This window comes from Phragmites australis, chromosome 23, assembly GCF_958298935.1.
Source record: "Phragmites australis chromosome 23, lpPhrAust1.1, whole genome shotgun sequence".
NCBI lineage: Eukaryota > Viridiplantae > Streptophyta > Magnoliopsida > Poales > Poaceae > Phragmites > Phragmites australis.
In genome coordinates, this window is record NC_084943.1 from 23,132,998 (window position 1) to 23,153,685 (window position 20,688).

The 20,688-nt window shown below is 40.0% G+C and overlaps 2 protein-coding genes across 3 annotated transcripts; both read left to right on the forward strand.

The window, feature by feature from the left end:
- Positions 1-8,495, forward strand: LOC133905913 (uridine kinase-like protein 3). 2 transcript variants are annotated; one of them, XM_062347718.1, is made up of 16 exons: positions 1-418; positions 544-752; positions 884-975; positions 1,193-1,262; positions 1,354-1,469; positions 2,978-3,074; positions 3,621-3,700; positions 3,870-4,064; positions 4,216-4,299; positions 4,377-4,437; positions 5,521-5,581; positions 5,989-6,082; positions 6,156-6,228; positions 7,293-7,375; positions 7,946-8,136; positions 8,293-8,495. In XM_062347718.1, exons 2-16 carry the CDS (start codon positions 590-592, stop codon positions 8,300-8,302), a joined length of 1,470 nt encoding a protein of 489 aa, XP_062203702.1. In that variant the 5' UTR covers positions 1-418; positions 544-589; the 3' UTR covers positions 8,303-8,495. The 2 variants fall into 2 exon arrangements, with proteins under 2 accessions (XP_062203702.1, XP_062203701.1); XM_062347717.1 differs by having other exon boundaries at positions 565-752.
- Positions 8,496-13,767: 5,272 nt separating this feature from the next.
- Positions 13,768-19,832, forward strand: LOC133905911 (plasma membrane ATPase 3-like). The gene is made up of 21 exons (XM_062347712.1): positions 13,768-14,133; positions 14,565-14,684; positions 14,797-14,895; positions 15,018-15,155; positions 15,258-15,392; positions 15,481-15,660; positions 15,751-15,957; positions 16,044-16,163; positions 16,241-16,360; positions 16,449-16,571; positions 16,670-16,774; positions 16,991-17,135; positions 17,213-17,377; positions 17,458-17,696; positions 17,774-17,806; positions 18,079-18,160; positions 18,250-18,410; positions 18,562-18,747; positions 18,826-19,008; positions 19,096-19,274; positions 19,513-19,832. The coding sequence occupies exons 1-21, from the start codon at positions 14,080-14,082 to the stop codon at positions 19,607-19,609; spliced, it is 2,871 nt and encodes a 956-aa protein (XP_062203696.1). The 5' UTR covers positions 13,768-14,079; the 3' UTR covers positions 19,610-19,832.
- The last annotated feature ends 856 nt before the right edge of the window (positions 19,833-20,688 follow it).

Below are 20,688 nucleotides of genomic sequence, written 5' to 3' on the forward strand. Positions count from 1 at the left end.
TGCTCGAATGAACTCATAGTTCATTTTTTTTCTCTAAATATTCAGACCCAGCCAATTGACAAAATTGTTCGAACAAACTTAGCTGAGCTTATATGGGGAAAACAACCTTAAAAATAGTGGAGTATTGTAGTTGGATACGTAGGCCAACTAGAGCCCATTGAATTGTCAATTACAATTTTGAGTATTGTAATTGAAGAAATAGTGGAGTAATGTTAGAGCCATTCTTTCATGTCCCGTATTTCACTGGCTTTCCCTAATTATTGTCAGTAGGCTTTCTCTCCACCGCCCGCCGCGCCGAGCACGCCTCCACCTCCCCCTCGATCCAGATCCACCCATCCCTCCGCCGCACCTCCTCGATTAGGGGCGCCGGCGTGGGGTGGACATCCCTCCGGGCTTGAATTGATTCGCTATTTTGCTGGTAAGGAAACCTGACCTTGCTTGCTTGCTTGGATTGATGGTTCGTTTGGCTCTGAAAAAAATCTCTCCTTTAAATTCGCGATCCCTAAAAAATCAAATCTTTCTTCCCCTGTCCAATCCGTACAGTTTATCCCCTGGTAATTGCAGTAGGTTTGCTGGGCATTCAGTATATATGGGTTCAAAATCGGTGGATCAAGTGCTTGATGCTGCCGCCGCCGGGGTCCATTACTCGACACTCCGTTTGGAAGAGCTGAACCTCCAAGGTTCCATGTCAGCGGAGGAACAACCGACGACGTCGGGCCTGGAGAATGGGCACCAGGAGCCATTTGTTATTGGTTAGTATACTTGACGGGCGTTGCTCTATCTAGTTTTTCGTTCTGCGGAATTCAATTGAATATCAGTTGCTGTGCATAGTGTTGGCCCCTTGGTCCCAATGCACCGGACTCTAATTTGGTTTGCGTTGCAGGCGTTGCTGGGGGTGCATCTTCAGGTAAAAGTACCGTGTGCAAGATGATCATTGATCAGCTGCGCGATCAGCGTGTGGTTGTTGTTACGCAGGTTGGTACATTACAGCTTTGGTTTTGTTTTCTGATTTCACCTCTCATCTTGTGGTATATGTGCATTCTACAAACCTTCTAGTTCAGCAATACTAACCGAGATATTATGCTGTATTCCTAGACACCAAAATTTGCCCTAAATGCTAAAGTATCACATTGTCATGATACGCTCTTTCCGATCTTACAAGCAATAAGATTGTTTCTCCAAAATATTGCAGGAGTCCTTCTATTATGGACTGTCCGATGAGGAATTAGTCCATGTTCATGATTATAACTTCGACCATCCAGGTACATGCACGCTTTTATGAGAATTGGATGTCCTAGTGGCAAGATTTGTGCACTGACTTTGGTACTGCTGCTACTTCTGTTCTAATTTCAGATGCATTTGATACGGAGTTACTACTCTCTTGTATGCAAAAATTGAAACATGGAAAAGCTGTTGACATTCCTAGCTACAACTTCAAAACATACAAGAGTGTCTCAAATGCTAGGAAGGTACTACTTTACATTTAGTGTTATTCTATTTATAACTTACCCCATCTGATACACTGAACTTTTCCTAGTCATGAGCTTTGTGACCCTTAACACAACCTTACATTTCCAATCAATATCTGCACATTGTACTGAAGAATTTACAGTGTTCTAGACTTCTGTTGTCCAGATAACAATTTGCTTGAATATATACATACATACATATACATTTATATACATGTACATACATACATATATATATATACATATATGTACATATATACACATACATATATGTACATATATACACATACATATATGTACATATATATATACATATATGTATATATATATATATATATATATACATATATATATATATATATATATATATACATATATGTATATATATATGTACATATATGTATGTGTATATATACATATATATATATACATATATATATATATATATATATATACATACACACACACACGACGAGGCTATTTTGCGTCTATGCGCAGTTGCTATTCGCACTGCGCACATCTCCCAGTTACAATCCGAAACATTGTGAGTTACAATTTGTTAGGTAGACCAGTTACAACTTCACGTCCAGAAATGCATAATTGCAACACGAGAAGCTAACACTGTGAGTTATAAGTTGTTATTCGCACTGCGCACATCCCCCAGTTACAACCCAAAACACTATGAGTTACAACTTGTTAGGTAGATCAGTTACAACTTCACGTCCAGAAATTCATAATTGCAACACGAGAAGTAATACTGTGAGTTACAACTTGTTATTCGCACTGCGCACATCCTTCAGTTACAACCCAAAACACTATGAGTTACAACTTGTTAGGTAGATCAGTTACAACTTCACGTCTATAAATACATAATTGCAACACGAGAAGCTAACACTGTGAGTTACAACTTGTTATTCGCACTGCGCACATCCTCTAGTTACAACCTGAAACACTGTGAGTTACAACCCGAAACACTGTGAGTTACAACTATATTATGTACCAGGTTCAACTCTAGTTACTGTTGCGTCACTCCCAGTTACAATCTAAAAAAGAGTAGAGTTACAATATGCAAGACAGGGAGTTACAACCAGACGTAAATAAAAACAATTTTGAGTTGCAATTGCATTATGGATGAATGTAACTCCTAACGAATTCTTTGCTTAATGATGTACAACATAAGGAACACGATTGTAATCGTAGTACAATTTAAAACGTAACTCATTAGCTTCTCGTATTGCAATTATGTACTTATGGATGCGCAGTTGTAACTGGTCTACTTAGTGGATTGTAACTGACACTTGTTTGAGTTGTAACTGGAGGGTGACGAAACAGTAAACTACAGTGCGTCTAGGCGCAGAATATATTCGCCGCGATTGATTCCATCTTGTAACATTCACTGCGAAAAAGTTGGCTTTCTGCTTATAGCTTCCACATTTCTATTCGTGTTATTCTTCGTTCTCATATTTTTTGATTTTTACAAGCAACCCTAATTTTACGATTGCTGCTAGGTCAATCCTTCTGATGTAATTATTTTGGAAGGAATTCTAGTATTTCATGATTCACGTCTCCGAGATTTGATGAACATGAAGATTTTCGTTGATACAGGTATCAATATTTGCATTCTAAGCTGGTGATATTCTCGCCTATCAATAGTCCAGAAATTCGCAAGCATTTCATTATCATCTATTTCGTATGTATCAGAAGTGTATTATACAGCATTGTTAATGATTTTAGCTCCTTTCCAGGTCAAAGCCATACTCATATGAATCATTTTCATAAGTTCATTTGTATCAATTCATAATTATGTCGAGTCATTTCTTGTTCATTTGATACACTGTTAACTTGCAGCAATGGACATAACAAATGTAACCATAAATGATGAGCATTTCATTCATAGGTTCATTTGTATCAATTCATAATTATGTTGAGTCATTTCTTGTTCATTTGATACACTGTTAACTTGCAGAAATGGACGTAACAAATGTAACCATAAATGATGAGTTCAAGAGATACTATACTAATTTTTCATTGTAGCTTTGTTTCAGTGCCATAAATTGTAGTTGTAGCTCTGTTAGTAGACTCTGGGCTCTCAATACGTAAACAAATGTTTCATGGGAGTGTATCGTTTCTTGTTATTACATTCATTTCTAGATGCCGATGTGCGATTAACAAGGAGGATCCGTCGTGATACAATTGAGAAGGGTAGAGACATCAAAGCTGTGTTAGATCAGGTAACATGGAATCTGATATTTCATTTTTCCTTTTCCATTTGATTTAGCAACATTCAGCTCATCTTGAATGGCTGGCTTTTTCATGTAAACAATGTCTCTTTTTTCTGTTTGTGTTAAGGTATTTACAGAAAGGCTATCTGTTAATTGCATTTGTTCTTTTTTCCCACAGTACTCAAAGTTTGTAAAGCCTGCTTTTGAAGACTTCATCCTCCCAACAAAGAAGTATGCTGATATTATCATCCCGCGAGGTGGAGATAACGATGTGGCAATTGACCTAATTGTTCAGCATATTCGCACTAAACTTGGCCAACATGATCTCTGCAAAATACACCCTAATTTGTATGTCATTCAGGCTACTTATCAGGTATATAATGTAAACGTACATATTTTTCCATTCTATTAACAGCAATTTCTTGTTGTTTGATGTCCCTGTAGTAAATTGCATGTAATCTGCAATTTTTATAGGATTCTTTAATGTTGTATAATGTTGGATTGCTAATACCGCTTTCTTTCAGATACGAGGCATGCACACAATAATACGGGATGCTGCCACGGCAACACATGATTTCATATTTTATGCTGATCGGTTGATTCGATTGGTCAGTATATGCTTGTATTTGACAAGTTTCTTTTATATGGGTTGGGATGGTGGCTTGAATTTCCCTGTGGAAAATAGGTTGTCGAGCATGGTCTTGGTCATCTTCCTTTCCAGGAAAAGCAGGTCATAACTCCAACCGGTAAGTAGTATTGCACGGTGATCATCTGTATATAATTCAATGTAATTTTGTATATAAGTTTTTCTCTTCAAATGTAATGGGAATATTATTCTCTTGCTAGTTTGTATTAAGGTGCTGAATTTGCACCAATACATGATTGCATAAAGTGTGTTTTCATGGAATTCAAGTTATATTTTTACAATGTTCTGTACTTGTTTCCCATCATAACTTTCCTCTAGGTTCTAGTATGCTGCCTCATTGTGCTTTAAGTGTGCTCGGCTGCAGTATCATGGTCGTCTTTTTCTCTTTTGTTTGCACTATTTAGTATTATTGGTGCTGTACATGCACATGTTTGTTGGATTTATCTCAGTGAAATTAATGTAGCTTAAATTCTCAACAATAAGTTCACTGATGCAAATGCACAAATTGGATAAATATAATGCCGAGATAACAAATATTCAATAGAACAGGGCAAAGTTCAAAGTTTCTATAGTAGTTGATTGCTGACAAGGTTGCCGTTGTTACCATCCTATTGGCTCCTTTAATATGTTTTATCCTTATCAGCTTAACACTAATACTTACATTAGCTTGCCTACAAGCAAGAAACGACGATCATTTGCGTAGGACTTCTAAATAAATCGAAGGTTGAAATTAAATTAAAAATTTCTTGGACCAATATTTTAATGCTTAGACATCAAGAAATAGCTAGGCAGATGGTTTATCTAAGTGCCATAGATCTTCCCAGGATTTAACTTTTTTGGCTTTTTGAACCACCATTGACAACATGGGAACAGCAATGATCAAATGGCCAAGTTATCAGCCCAACTAGGTGACTCTTGAGTTTGTCTTTTAATCTGAAAAAGGCCTCAAGACTTGCTACAGATGATTATCATTCTTGTTTAGTGTCTTCTTGCTTACTGACAATCCCATGGTTTAGCAGCATAGGAAGACTGCGGCATGGTTTAGTCAGTACTAATGGGGACAATGATTTATCTACCTTCATAGTCTCTTGTAACAAGCATATTTGCTGGAGTTACCTGCACTTGTACTCTGTACTTTCAGTACTTTCTATGTTTGCCCTTATGGACTTCCTTACGCTTGCAGGATCTGTTTACACTGGTGTGGAGTTCTCCAAAAGATTGTGTGGTATCTCAGTGATTAGGAGGTACCATCTTTTCTAAAATATTTTGTTCATATGCATTGTGAGGCTCTAATTGAGTGGATGACTTTGGCACTCACAGAAGGCAAAATATTTGTGATTTTTGTACCATGATACTTTGTCAGTAATATCGTTTTATTGATAGTATGCCTGCCTGTGCAAACATGATACAATGGCACTTTACAAATGCTCCACACTAGGCAATATTGAGAACTTGGTTTTCAGTTTCCTCATCTTTACTGTAAGATATTCTTCCTACAGGTACAATATTGTCGAGTTATATATAAACATGCTTGTTGAACAACTCACAAACTAGAATTTATTCATCATTGAGGCATCTATGAATAAAACACATCTTACATCCTTGAATAAAAACGCATTTTTGTTAATGATTTGCTACAATTGCATTCCAGTGGCGAAAGTATGGAGAATGCACTACGGGCATGCTGTAAAGGTATAAAGATTGGGAAGATTCTTATTCATAGGGAAGGAGACAATGGGCAACAGGTTTGGTTTGATCATCTTTTTCCATATGTGTTATGGTGAGTTGAATTACTAAAAGCTCTTAATTTCTTTGCAGCTCATCTATCAGAATTTACCAAAAGATATTGCAAACAGGCATGTTCTGTTGTTGGACCCCATATTGGGAACAGGTTTGTTGATGATTCCTACCTACTTGTCCTCTGGAGTACACTATTTTTCATGTGCATGAAATTATAAATCTCAATCATCCTCTCTCCCATATGCACATTAGTGCCATCCTGTCTAATGGCATAAACAAAATAGCGTTGGCATTCTTTTTCTTTTCGTTTAAGCACCTTAAATACTTATGCAACCTCATTTTCCCCATCCTTTTTTTGTGTGTAAAGGCCGTTAAACCAATATGATGGTACTGAGGTTTCTTTTTATAAAGATAAAGCTGTGTCGGTTAGCAAATTATAAACTTTATACTAATTATTTTATCTCCTGTGGTGCTGTTATCAATGTATACCTTGTCCCCTACATTGTCTACATATTGGTCTGGGTAAAATTTAAGAATTTTTTAGAATCCCAGTATTGATTTCTAAAAGCCCAGGTATTTTGACACCATTAATAAAAACACATTTTAAAATAGTTTAACTTAACCGCGGAAACACATTTGTGCAAAACATTTCAATCCCCCCTAATTTTAGTTGATCTCATTGAATCCAGTGTAATATAACTGTGGAACCTATTTGGCAATGAGACCAACTTGTGAAATGTGAATAAAGCAAACCTTCTATCAAACTCCCAGTGTCCTAGTGCCACCACCCACCAGTGCTGACAACTGGGGCTATTAGAAAAGCTCAAGCTTTTCGAGCTCCAACTGAGTTAAGGTTCAGGACATGCTTGTGCAGTTGTGCTCAAACCCTTACTGATCTTGAGCTTGACTTAATGAGGCTTACATACATGGGAGGTGCTTCAGTGCTCTCCTTTAAAGTGAAAAGAACAATTTTTGAAGCACAATTTTCCTATACAATTACGTCTAGTTTTTTACTATTGTCATCAGGGGAAAGCATTGTGTTTTTAAAATATATATTTTTGTATTAGTAGCTAGCATCGAATTGTGTGTGTTCTCTGCAATTTCCTCGTAAGTTCTAAAGTATGGCTTGTGTCACTGAGAGGGAGGGAAAATGCTTCACTATTCGATATTAAGCTCATCTCATCAAATCATATTCTCCCTTTTGATCATTACCAGGAAATTCAGCTGTTCAAGCTATCTCTCTTCTATTGAAGAAGGGTGTGCAGGAAGCAAATATTATATTTCTCAATCTTATTTCAGTAAGTCTTCTCAAGTGCTCAGCATGATCTTTTCTTTATTGTAAGTATATTGCCATATTGGGTATCGTTGGGATTATCATATTGATGCCCAACTCTTTGAAGCTTAGAGATGGTGTTTGTTACTCTATGAGAGAGATTACACTTTTGTTATTCCTATTATAAAGGTCATGGTTTTCTGGGGCTTTAGTGTTGCTATCTTCTAGCTTTATCATCTCAACTGGCCATTTTGACTCTACTATGAATCTACTTACCTAAACAATTTAGTGACTGCAACTACTATAGCTTAGGGATCATCGCTGTAGTGCCTTAGGCAACCTTTTTATGAGTGTTCTGCTGATGGCTGAACAAATGGAGGGCACAGAAGATTATAACCTTATAAAGTGTTGATAAACATATCTTTTAAACATAGTTACTGAGAAATATATCTTTTTCAGTGAAGTCTGTAATCTGACTTGATTTTGCATCATTGTTATATGATTGCGATGTTGACTTAAGTAGTACCTCTGCAGTTAGTGCCTAGCTGTTGAAAACCAAATAACACATTGTTGAAACCTTCTGCTGTTATCCCAGGCTCCCCAAGGAGTGCATGTGGTCAGCAAGAGATTCCCAAGAGTCAAGATTGTGACGTCGGAGATCGAGATTGGTCTAAATGACGATTTCCGTGTCATCCCTGGAATGGGTGAGTTTGGAGACAGATATTTTGGAACAGATGATTATCAGTCGTCGACACCATTCTTTTGTGATGATAAAAATCGTGTCAGGTGAGCTGTTATTTCTTGTACTGCTAGTAGTTGGCTTATTTCATTCGTCAGATTCAAGCCATATCACTCGGCTGTCGCATCTGTACGCACATATCCTTGTACTTGTCAATTGTCATGCAAAGGGTTGACTGTTTATCTGTTGCTATAACTGTGCAGGCTTTTGTGAGAGTTTTGCCCAGACATACCAAGGCCTGGCTGCGGCATTATCTCCATTTTTTGAGAAACTTGTATCCGTGTTTCAAAACTCTGGAATGCCCGTATTAAATGTATTCATTACCAGAAACTGTGTATCATGCAACATTACAGACTGAGCTCGCCTCTTAACATAATTGGAGCAATTTCATTTTTTGGTACCATCAGATCAGATGTCTCATTTCGAAAGCAGTCTCCTCTCCAGTAGTCCATTTATACTCGACGAGCGTCTTCTCCAGCAGTCCCTTCTCTAGTCCATTTATGCTCAACGAGCGTCTTCTCCAACAATCTCATCTGCTGGAAAGAAAAAAAAAGTTTTTTCGCTTTCTTGTAAACTAAGAAAAGATGTTTTCGAAGTTGCAGCTTTGTTTTTTGCTGAATGAAGGATTGGAAGTTGTGATGAACAGCTTGACGATCTGATCCTTCACCTATTAGGCTCCTACTCCAGATACGTGTTGGGTGCGGGCAGTTGTCTTCAAAGGCAAAACCAGCTTAGTAATTCGTCGGTCTTGTGATATTGTGATAGAAATACACTGCTGTTGCTGGTTAACTGTCAAAGTAGGACTCTTGTAGCCATCTGTGTATACCATCACTTCATTCGCAGGCTGACAGCATACATGGACAGGATGATCCTGAAGAAGCTAGCTAGCCATTAGCTTTTTCTTGAATGCTGCCTAACTCTAACTTCAATGTTGTTCGACTCCGGCTCTGAAGTGGGGAAGATATGCATATATGGATGAAAATGTTAACTCCGTCTTGATAATCATCGACGAAAGATCAAACATTCTTTTTTGAGGGAAGAAAGATCAAACATTCTTGTTCTGATATACTGCTTGAATATGTGAGGATCGGTAGAGTATTATCGTATATCATGCGATCTGAAGGAATAACTTCGAATCATGTGGCTATGTATCGCACTCCACATGTCGAGAAGCTACCATGTTGCTAGGAGCATGCATGAGAGATCAGCTAGTACTAGCTGGTGGAGAGGGCCGGTGATTCATGAAGCAGCTCTCCCCGATCCTTTGCATGCAGAGAGAGAATCCTGCGCATCCAGATGTCTGATTTGGATACATGGCCGGTGCCACTAGTTGATAGGTGTGAAAACGGATTGGATTTTTTCCACCCGTCCAATCGTCTGAACCATTTTAGATGCTAATCGGATCTTAGATATTCAAAGGAAATCTCGGATTTCGGATTAAATTTTGGATAGTTGTATCAGATATTAGATTTGAATGTAGGGAGTCAGGTATCCATCGGATATCAGATATCCGAGAATAAAATCAGATATATCCGAAAACTATCTAACAACTATCTGAGCCTATATTTCGGAGCTTGTAATTTTTTCATATAGAGTTGGATGAAGAAGATCTTTATATAAAAATTACAACTCTCGACGAGATCTACAAGTTTGTAGTTGATAATTTTTTTTATTTGAAGTTATTAATATGTTCAAATAATTAATAGAAGCTTCAAACAACGTATTGGACACTCGTAATTTCTCCGATTTCGCTCTAACATAACTCCTTCTAAGGGAGTATATTGCTGATTTGCTTGTTGATCCTCTAACGTAGTTGAGTTTTGGATACCTAGAATAGTTGAACAATCATAATATATGTAACATATATGGTTGTTGTTTTTACTCAATATACGAATAAATATTGGACCACATTATCTGCATTTGAATCGTCACATATTCGATCCGTATTTGTGACCAATACTATCAATATCCGTATTTGTATCCGACATTATCTGTGTTTAGCTCCGATTTCGATGAAAAAAATATGAGATAGAATATAGGATCAGTGATATCAGTCCGTATCCGATGTGAGTATACCCCTAATATATAGCATTCATCATCGTGAGGATCATATGAACTTGATCGGCTGGGTAGGCTGCCTTATATACCTTAGATGACAGCAAGATATCCATGTGATGGCAAGTTAATCTGATCCTTCATTCAGATGATGACTGGCTTCCAAGGGAGTTGGGTGTCCTGTGATTTGTGTTGATAATGGAGTAGTACTGCAGTGCCATGTATAAACACACATGACTCCCCATTGTCATAAATCTCATGCATGCATTATTGGTTAAGGCGGCAATCAAACACATGGGATATATAGTCATAGGGACGGGTGCTTTATTCCAAAGCGAGTGTGTTTATTCCTTCTTCCTTGCGTCTGTAAGAAATTATACTAACACCACACGTCGATGTCGCCTGTCGAGTCATCACCCAAAACAAAGAAAGAAACCCAATATGATCAGTTCCTCACTTATTTCACCTTTTGTTTTTCCTGAAAGGCCAACCTCCGGTGCCAGTACCGCCACTTCATGGTTGCCACTATTTATTGGCATCCCTAGTTAATTAAAGGTGTTTTGTTCTACTTTTCTACTAATGGCTTCTTCTATTCTATTTTACTATTCCTTGTGGGTTACTCCTGGCAACATATTGATGATTACTCCTTGACCTCATGCTTAATGTTTCTTGGGGTTTCAGAAAGGCATTAAAACAATTTGTCCTTTTGGTTTAGTCAATATATCGAAATCACATAAATGACATTAATTAGGAGTAGGGAAATATGTTGATTTTTAAATAAATGAGAAAATGATCAGACCAATTAAGTGCTTGTGCATGGTTGCAAGTGAAAGAGAAGTAGTCCAAGAAGGCTCTCTGTCTATGCATGACTGTGATTGCACCACGCCATTAGTTTCACCTTTAATATAATTTGGTTCTCCCTTTCTGAAAGTTATATATCTATTTACAAGACAAGGAAAGGGAAAAGGCTAGTCTTGCTTTTCTGAAAAGCAACTCTGATGTTCAAGGCCTGCCTGAATGAACCTGACCAAATTTAGTTTGTTCTCTCCTCTTGCAACTAAGCTCTCTTGTTATCTTCTTGTTAGATCATGGATGCTGTGCAGCTCATTGTGTTTTTCTTTCCTCTTAACAAAGCTCTGATGAGTTGTTGGTATTACTTGTATGATTGCAAATTTAGTATTCGAGTTCTTTTTTAATGTTTATGGTGAACAACTTTAGAGAGAGAGAGAGAGAGATTAAAATCAAATCTCCCTTTCATGATCCACCATTAGTACTTTGTAAGCTATCCCGAGTGCACGTTAATTTGTACTTGCGTCCACTATAACCACTCCAAAATAAAGGGGGGGAATTGTCAAATTGTTGTGATTGTCAACTTGACAACTTGCAGTGCTCAATTACTCATCAGAGAGGAGTTCATCATCACGACGGATCGCGTTTCTTAAGCAGCGGATTAAGTTACAAATGACGCAAGTACAATGCAAGCTAGTTTTTCAACTCAATTTTAGATCTCCCTTAAATTATTGGCACGCCAGACATTATCGTTTTTTTCAGCTGTCAGTTATCTCCTTGTCAATCTCCTTGGCAATCTCCTTGATCTTGTTTGTGGCCTACATGTCCAACCAAATCTCTCTTGATTTCTTCTTGGTTCAGTAGTAGTCTACAACTCAGCTTGGAAGTCAAGGTCATATCACCTGAACACGTACAGCTAGCTCTAAATCGCCAAAGACTCAGACTGGCTTACAACATTCCATTTGTCAAGTCATCCAATTGGACAAAGGTTTGTTTCAGCTGCCACGTTTGAAATAACTTGCAAAAAAAAAAAACTTCACATTAATTCGTATCACTTTCACTTCACTGTACCTCGTGATGCGATTGAGAACAATGCTGAGAGGTACTAGCAACAAATTTATGCTCAATATTTCATACCATTTATACGATCATGTAAGTATGGCTGATCTTGCTATATGGAGTATGTGCCACATGTGCCTTCACGCTGTATAAGAAAATTAGAATAGATCTGACAACAATCAATCATAAAAATTCATGTATAATGCTAATTCAGCTTGATTTGCCACCTAATGTCGGGGAATCTCCTTAGGAAATATTTGGCTAGTGAGGGTGGTTGTCACCCAGCCAACTAAAATTCAATTCTCATCTCCTACACATCAATATCAGGATGGACGTTTCTCCTTATAGTTGAGTTTTTTTTTATTCGCCATCTAATGGCCTTTTCATACCATTGGGCGTATTCCTGCTTCATGTGCATTTCATTTGTCACCTACTACTAGCGCTAAAGCAGGACAGGTGGCGCGAAGCGACAACTCAGGACCGAGCAGCCAATTTTTATCCTTACTTTCCCCGGAATGATTAAGACAACAATTTGACCTAATCTTTCATGAGCATCGAGGACAGCTTCACAATAAACATGCATTCTTCAGCATTTGCCCTTGAAAAAGTTGAATTGCCCATGCATTTGGCCTGCAAGATTTGGCAATCACCTTCATTGTGATATTTGTTTTTCAGATAGACTGATGCTTGGTATTCTTGCATTAGAAAAGAAGAAATGGTGAAGTAGGTGCATGACATTGATTGCTGTAATTCAAGCACCACCTACTGTTGAATTTCTGTTGCCATCCTGACTCAAGAAGGATGGAAGAAGGCTCAGATGAGTCTTCTGTGTGAGATTTGGGAGCTAAGCTCAGCTCAACTCAGCAGTTCGATCCGTACAGGCAGATACAACGGCCTCAGGCGGTCAGTCAGCCCACCGGCTGCTGGCTTGAAGCCGAGATGGTGAAACTTGACACCCTTTTACTACTCACCGGTCTTCACCTAATCTCTCTTTTGAAACTGTTGATTACGTAGACAGAGGTGCTCTTTTTTCTAGTCTTTCAAGATTAAAGCTCTTCAGGACCTCTGCTGGGCTTTAGTTTAATGCAAGCACATAGGCTGCAGTTGCGGTAGATTGGCAGTAACAAAGAACTTAAACTTGGAGAGGGTGCCATGTTGTTGAGTTGTTCATCTTTAGGGGCGACCTACGGGGATGGAAGCTTTGAATTCTTACGTCGTGGACTATTGTGGCAAAAAAGGCTTTTAATTTAATTGCACAAGTGCGTAAGATATCTGTCAAGAGACTTTTTCGGTGTGAAATAATGTAACATATTTTTTTAAGATATCGGAATAAAGATTATTTTAATCTTTGCATCGTTGAGATGTACACAACTATATATAATATATGAGCTAGGTCAATATTTGATGTACAGAATATGTAATACAACCGAAATATACAAAATTTATACTATAGTACATGATAAAAACATTTATCGATCATCATTTTACATGGCTATCAACACATGGTAGCTAAGTGGTTTCCTGGAAATGTTGTATGGTTCTCTAGCACTAATTAGCATTTAGCAAGGGAGCCGAGCAACCCGTAGGTCACATATCGTTTAGGATAGTCTCTGCATCACCAAAGAAAATCTCTAACAGTACACTTCTTGCCCTTTGTGTTAAGCTGTAGGAAAAGAAAAATTTCTGGGACACAAAAAACAGGGGACAGCTAACACCAAAAGACACAGCATAAAAAAAAATCAATTTTCTATTTTCTTAATTCTTTCTTTTCCTCCACATTCTTCCCCCCCTCCACTCCTCATCTTTCCCATGTGTGTTGTAGACCACCACTCCTGCTGCCACCCTGCCTGACGCTTCTTCTCCAGTTCTGTCGCAGTTCTTCACCACCCCCAGACCCACCACCTCATCTCTTATCATTCTGGCAGTTTCACTGACTCCAATCCATCCAATCATAGGTAAAAAGGCCAGATATAATCGCACATTAGCACCAAGGTTTCCTTTTGCACATATAAATCTGGAAGTGGAAGCGCACGAGCAGGAGAGAGAAGGAAGGGAAAGAGGGAAGAGCCAGAGGGAGATCCGCCTCCATGGCTGAGAAGGAGGGCAACCTCGATGCCGTCCTCAAGGAGGCTGTCGACCTGGTACGCCCGCGCGCTTTCCTCTTGTTGGGAAAAGCTTGCGCCTTTCTGCTCTTTCTGGGTTCTTTTACCTGATACTGATGTTCCTGTTCGTGGAAATTCGCATCTTTAAGCAAAGTCTGTGTGGCAAAGTCTGTGTGGCGGCTTTGGGTTCTTGTTCTGTGGATTCCCAATTTCTAGGTGACATTTCGGCATAGGGGTCTTCCTTTTCTCAAATCTGGGTGGAATCCTGCAGTTACTTTTTTGGTTTGGGTCCTAGGATTACACATTGGAGACATCGGCACCTTTGTGTTTGTGCCAGTTTCTCGGGATAGCTGTGACATGTAGTAATCGGTCTGTCTCATAGCGACAATTTAGTGAGAGTTGTTGCTCCGTTCTGCTGTCGGGGGAAGGAATTGTGTCAGTGAACTGTGTGTTGCTGCTTATTTCTACAGGAGAACATCCCCCTTGAAGAGGTGTTTGAGAATCTGAGATGCAGCCGCGAGGGTCTCTCCACGCAGCAGGCGCAGCAGCGCGTCGAAATCTTTGGCCCCAACAAGCTCGAGGAGAAGGAGGTTTGCTTCATTCACTTTACTCATGCACTCTTTGCGCTTTCAGCGAACTCGTTGGAGAAATTATCAGTTTCATACTCGCAAATGCTTAAAGTCGGGATTTTGATGGTGGCAGGAGAGCAAATTCCTCAAGTTTTTGGGGTTCATGTGGAATCCACTCTCCTGGGTCATGGAGGCTGCAGCTATCATGGCCATTGCTCTGGCCAACGGAGGGGTAAGGCACTGAGACAAATGAACAAACTTTAGCTTTCATTTCCATGTTTTTCCTTATTTTTTGTTTAAAGTTTATATTGGACTATATTCTAATTTTTTGCTGTCTCGTGTTATGGTCATTAGGGGAAACCACCGGATTGGCAGGACTTTGTTGGTATCATAACACTGCTTGTCATCAACTCGACAATCAGTTTCATTGAAGAAAACAATGCTGGTAATGCTGCGGCTGCCCTCATGGCTCGTCTTGCACCTAAAGCCAAGGTCTGTTACCACCCACTTTATGCTGTTTCGCTATGTTCTGAAGGAAGGCTTGATGTGTCTACTGAGCCCATTCAAAGTCCGAACCAACTTATTTTTCTTCAGGTGCTTCGTGACGGGCGATGGACGGAGGAAGATGCTGCCATCCTTGTGCCAGGAGACATTGTCAGTATTAAACTCGGAGACATCATTCCTGCAGATGCTCGCCTCCTTGAGGGGGATCCTTTGAAGATCGATCAGGTTCTTCCGATTGTCTTGACTTGTTAAAATCACTTAGCCTTTGATGAGCATGGTGATTTTTTTCCTTATAATTTCTCTTTTGTTGTAGTCTGCCCTGACTGGCGAATCACTGCCGGCCACCAAAGGTCCTGGTGATGGCGTCTATTCTGGTTCGACGGTCAAGCAAGGTGAGATCGAAGCTATTGTGATTGCCACTGGTGTTCACACTTTCTTTGGAAAGGCTGCACACCTTGTTGACTCCACGAACCAAGTTGGCCATTTCCAGAAGGCAAGATTGAAACCCTTACCTCACATGCATGTATTCTGGACCGAATTACTGATGTAACTCACTGTTTATACCATTACCTGATCGATGCAGGTCTTGACAGCTATTGGGAACTTTTGTATTTGCTCAATTGCTGTGGGGATGTTTGTTGAGATCATTGTAATGTATCCTATACAGCACAGGGCATACCGCCCCGGGATTGACAATCTCCTCGTCCTTCTCATCGGAGGCATTCCCATAGCCATGCCGACAGTCTTATCTGTAACTATGGCTATTGGATCACATCGTTTGTCTCAGCAGGTTTGTTTATGGATCATCATATCTGTCACATTTCACTTTCTTTATCTGTGTTGATATACTTAACGATTTAAATATGATTTCTGCAGGGAGCTATCACAAAGAGAATGACTGCAATCGAGGAGATGGCTGGCATGGATGTTCTTTGCAGTGATAAAACTGGAACATTGACCCTGAACAAGCTTACTGTGGACAAGAACCTCGTTGAGGTGAGACAAGGACAACTATTTAATATTCTCTTACTTTCTCATGTCTGATTAAAATAACTTCAAAATTGTCAATCCAGGTTTTCGAAAGAGGTATCACTCAGGATCAAGTGATTCTAATGGCTGCTAGAGCATCTCGTACAGAAAACCAAGATGCTATTGATGCGGCAATAGTCGGGACGCTAGCTGATCCAAAAGAGGTACTTTGCTTTGTTGAAGGCTTGAAGCGGAGGCAGATAATTGTCTTGCTTATATGATGAAATGACACTTCTCCACATTTTAATGCAGGCTCGTGCTGGTATTCAAGAGGTTCATTTCCTACCATTCAATCCTACTGACAAAAGAACAGCATTAACATACATTGACAGTGATGGCAAAATGTATCGTGTTAGTAAGGGTGCACCTGAGCAGGTACCTCAAAAGATGAATTGCTCGTGCATTGATATCCTAGCATGGCCTTATATTTGAATATTGTTTCCTGTAACACCATCCTATAAATTTGGTTGCAGATTCTCCACCTGTCTCATAACAAGTCAGAGATAGAGAGGAGGGTCCATGCTGTGATCGATAAATTTGCAGAGCGTGGACTTAGATCGCTTGCTGTAGCTTACCAGGTGAGCAAAATTACTATATGCCTTCTGTCTTATGCTTGCTATTCAACGAAGCTGCACTGGTCACAAGGATTTCATGTACATCATGGTCCATGCAACTTTAGATTATCGACTTAAGCTAATTTTCTTTTAACAATGCAACTTCCTCATTTACATGTAGGTTCACCTGTTATATGCATCTGTTGTCTTACTGGTGCATTATTCTATTTTTGCATATAGGAAGTACCAGAAGGGAGAAAAGAAAGCCCTGGTGGCCTATGGCACTTTGTTGGTCTCATGCCACTTTTTGATCCTCCAAGACATGACAGTGCTGAAACAATTCGGCGGGCACTTAACCTTGGTGTTAATGTCAAGATGATCACAGGCATGCTTCCAACAGATAATGTCCAAATGATTTTTTTTTCATCGGCCCAATTTCCTGATCTGTTTTCTAATGTTCAGGTGATCAGCTAGCAATTGGAAAGGAAACAGGACGGCGCTTGGGAATGGGTACAAACATGTATCCTTCATCCGCTTTGTTGGGACAGAACAAGGATGAGTCAATTGCTGCTTTACCAGTTGATGATCTCATTGAGAAAGCCGATGGTTTTGCTGGTGTATTCCCCGGTATGGTTTTTAAGGAATTACTGGATGACAAAGATTGGAGGTTAAATTCTCGATTGATTGAGTAAATTGTTTTTCTCCAGAGCACAAGTATGAGATCGTGAAACGTTTGCAAGCACGGAAGCATATCTGTGGAATGACTGGTGATGGAGTAAATGATGCTCCAGCCCTAAAGAAAGCTGATATTGGTATTGCCGTTGCCGATGCAACTGATGCAGCAAGGAGTGCTTCGGATATTGTCCTCACAGAACCTGGACTAAGTGTGATCATCAGTGCTGTGCTTACCAGTCGCGCAATTTTCCAGCGTATGAAGAACTACACGGTATGTTAGATGAGGAAATGTGCTCAGTTATGCTTTTTTCCCTTGTTATATTTGACTAACACTTTAAATGATGGCAGATCTATGCTGTCTCGATCACCATTCGTATTGTGGTAAGTTTTCTTGTCTATTACTTCTGAATGAAAATTTTCAGATCATTGTATTTTTGGTTATAGAACTCCACAACGTTGGTTCCGAACTGCATGATGTTTCTTTTAGGGAATTAATGTTATACTGAATTCAGTAGAAGCAAGACTGTTAGTGACATTCCCATGCATACATGTCTTGTATAATAGATCCATCTTCAGCGTTGAAGCTACGCATATGGATCCTACATATGTTACTTCAGGGTTGAACTAATTACTTATTTCCCTAATTTTGACAGCTTGGATTTATGCTCCTTGCCCTCATCTGGAAATTTGATTTCCCGCCGTTCATGGTCCTAATCATAGCAATTCTAAATGATGGTACCTTCCTCCCCCTCTCTCTACGAAAGAAGTTGAAGATAAACCACAAAAGGTTCTAATGCTGTTCGACCATTTGGTGTGATGAATAGGTACCATAATGACTATATCGAAGGATCGCGTAAAACCATCGCCACTACCTGACAGCTGGAAACTGGCTGAGATTTTCACGACTGGAGTTGTCCTTGGTGGATACTTGGCTATGATGACTGTCATCTTCTTTTGGGCTGCATACAAGACGAACTTTTTCCCAGTAAGGATTCTTGTGCATCAGTTAACTATATTTGGATTTTGATGTATCTTAATCCAGTTAATTTTTTTTTCTTAGCACTAGAATTGGTTAAGATGTACCAGTACTTTTTAGGATCTTTTCTTACTTTTGCTTACTGGAATTAAAATTTCAGAGAATATTCCATGTTGAAAGCCTTGAGAAGACAGCTCAAGATGATTTCCAAAAGCTTGCCTCTGCTATTTACCTGCAAGTTAGCACCATCAGCCAGGCTCTCATCTTTGTCACAAGGTCCCGGAGCTGGTCATTTGTGGAGCGTCCTGGTTTTCTACTGGTCTTTGCTTTCCTGGTTGCGCAGCTGGTCAGCTCTTGCTCCTCCTTATAAATTGCTTGAGGAGATAAAAGTCGCATGAAACTAAGATTTCCTGTTGAATTACAGATTGCTACACTGATTGCTGTGTATGCTGATTGGGCATTCACTTCAATCAAAGGCATTGGGTGGGGCTGGGCTGGTATTGTGTGGCTTTACAACATCATCTTCTACTTCCCACTCGATATCATCAAGTTCCTCATCCGATATGCTCTGAGCGGGAAGGCATGGGATCTTGTCATTGAGCAAAGGGTAATAATATGCGCTGCACACCTGTCTAGGCCCGCCTCTGTCAGAGTGGGTACCTTGAGTTTGTGACTAATGTTCATCGTCCTGTAGATTGCATTCACAAGGAAGAAGGACTTTGGCAAGGAGGAGAGGGAGCTCAAGTGGGCACATGCACAGAGGACCCTCCATGGGCTGCAGCCACCAGATTCCAAGATGTTCCCGGAGAAGGCTGGCTACAATGAGCTAAACCAGATGGCTGAAGAGGCGAAGAGGAGGGCCGAGATTGCAAGGTAGGACCACAAACCACTTGCAAAATGTCAGCAATAGTGCTTTCTTACGCACACTGTTCTCTAGGTCCTTTATTGGCCCACCCTGTCCCTTTTTTTGATCAATGCATTATTTCTACTCATAAATCCAATTGTGAGGATGAGAAGTATCTTTTGTGGTACTGGTGACCAATAGTTGGAGCAGCTTTAAGGTTGCTTGATAATGATGCGAAGTTAATTTGTGCGGTCATGGTTGTTACAGGCTTAGGGAGCTTCACACACTCAAGGGGCATGTGGAGTCGGTCGTCAAGCTGAAGGGGCTCGACATCGAGACCATCCAGCAGTCTTACACAGTGTGATATCGCCTGTCCAGAAGAAGCGAATTTTTTTTTCCGTAGTTGCCACGGGCGTGTGAAAATTCGTTGGTTAACTGATCTGCAATCACCGACAAGTACTTGAAAACGAAGGGAATTGTTATAATCCTGTCTGTCTTGTGTCCTCACATGTTATTATAGTTTTTGGTCGCCTAAATAAGTGCTTGAAGGGGAGCGCAGTGGCATTGCCATGCTGTTCTTTTGGTCATTCCTGAGATGCATGTGTTGGTTTTGAGAGAGATTCCGTGTATCTCCTTCCTTTTTCTCTTGCAATCGATGCAGCGATAAGGGTCTGCTTGTGGGGGCAGATTGGTCGTCAGGTCACTCGTATCATTGGCTCTGGCATGCGAGCCTCAATGAATACATGGAGGTGAGGTTGAGATGCTTCCTGGAATGTGGTTTGGTTCCAGATCTGCAGATCTGTAGCTAAGTACATGATGCAAGATGGCACATGAACTGAATTCGTGGAACTGCTGGGGCAGGTTAGCTGCGTGATTCTCTTTTTTTGAGCTGTGTGCTGGCTCAGCTACTCGGGCGTGGCAATGATATTGATTTGTAAAATGTTTTTTTTCCCCTTGTTCCAAGGGAGAACAGGGCAGGGGTGTTGGAGGTGTGGCCACGTCGTCCCTGAGTTCTTTAACGTCAAGAGTAAATTGCGTTGGTGGTCGTTGAACTTCTCCATCGGCTCTTTTTTTCTTTAAGAACCCTTGTGGCAGTGTTGCTGTAAATACACTCAGGACTGTGGATGTTTGATTGGGAATCACAATTTGTCACATTTTCTTAGGTGTCTCTAGGCAATGGTTTGGTTCTAGCTAAAGCATAGTCATGTCAAACCTTTTTCCAACCAGATTTCACATGTCAGAGACGCACTAGAGTTGTGGCGCTGTTTTTCCCCATGAGTTAGGCGAGTTAGGCATAGATGTTTGGCATAACTTCGCAAGGTTTGTTTGCAAACCAACTAGGTAACTCATGGCCTAGTTCCCCTGCCATATGAGACTACATTAATCGCCTGAATTTTGCAAAAGAAAACGAAAAAGTCATCGGTTGGAGGAAGGAAGGGGGGC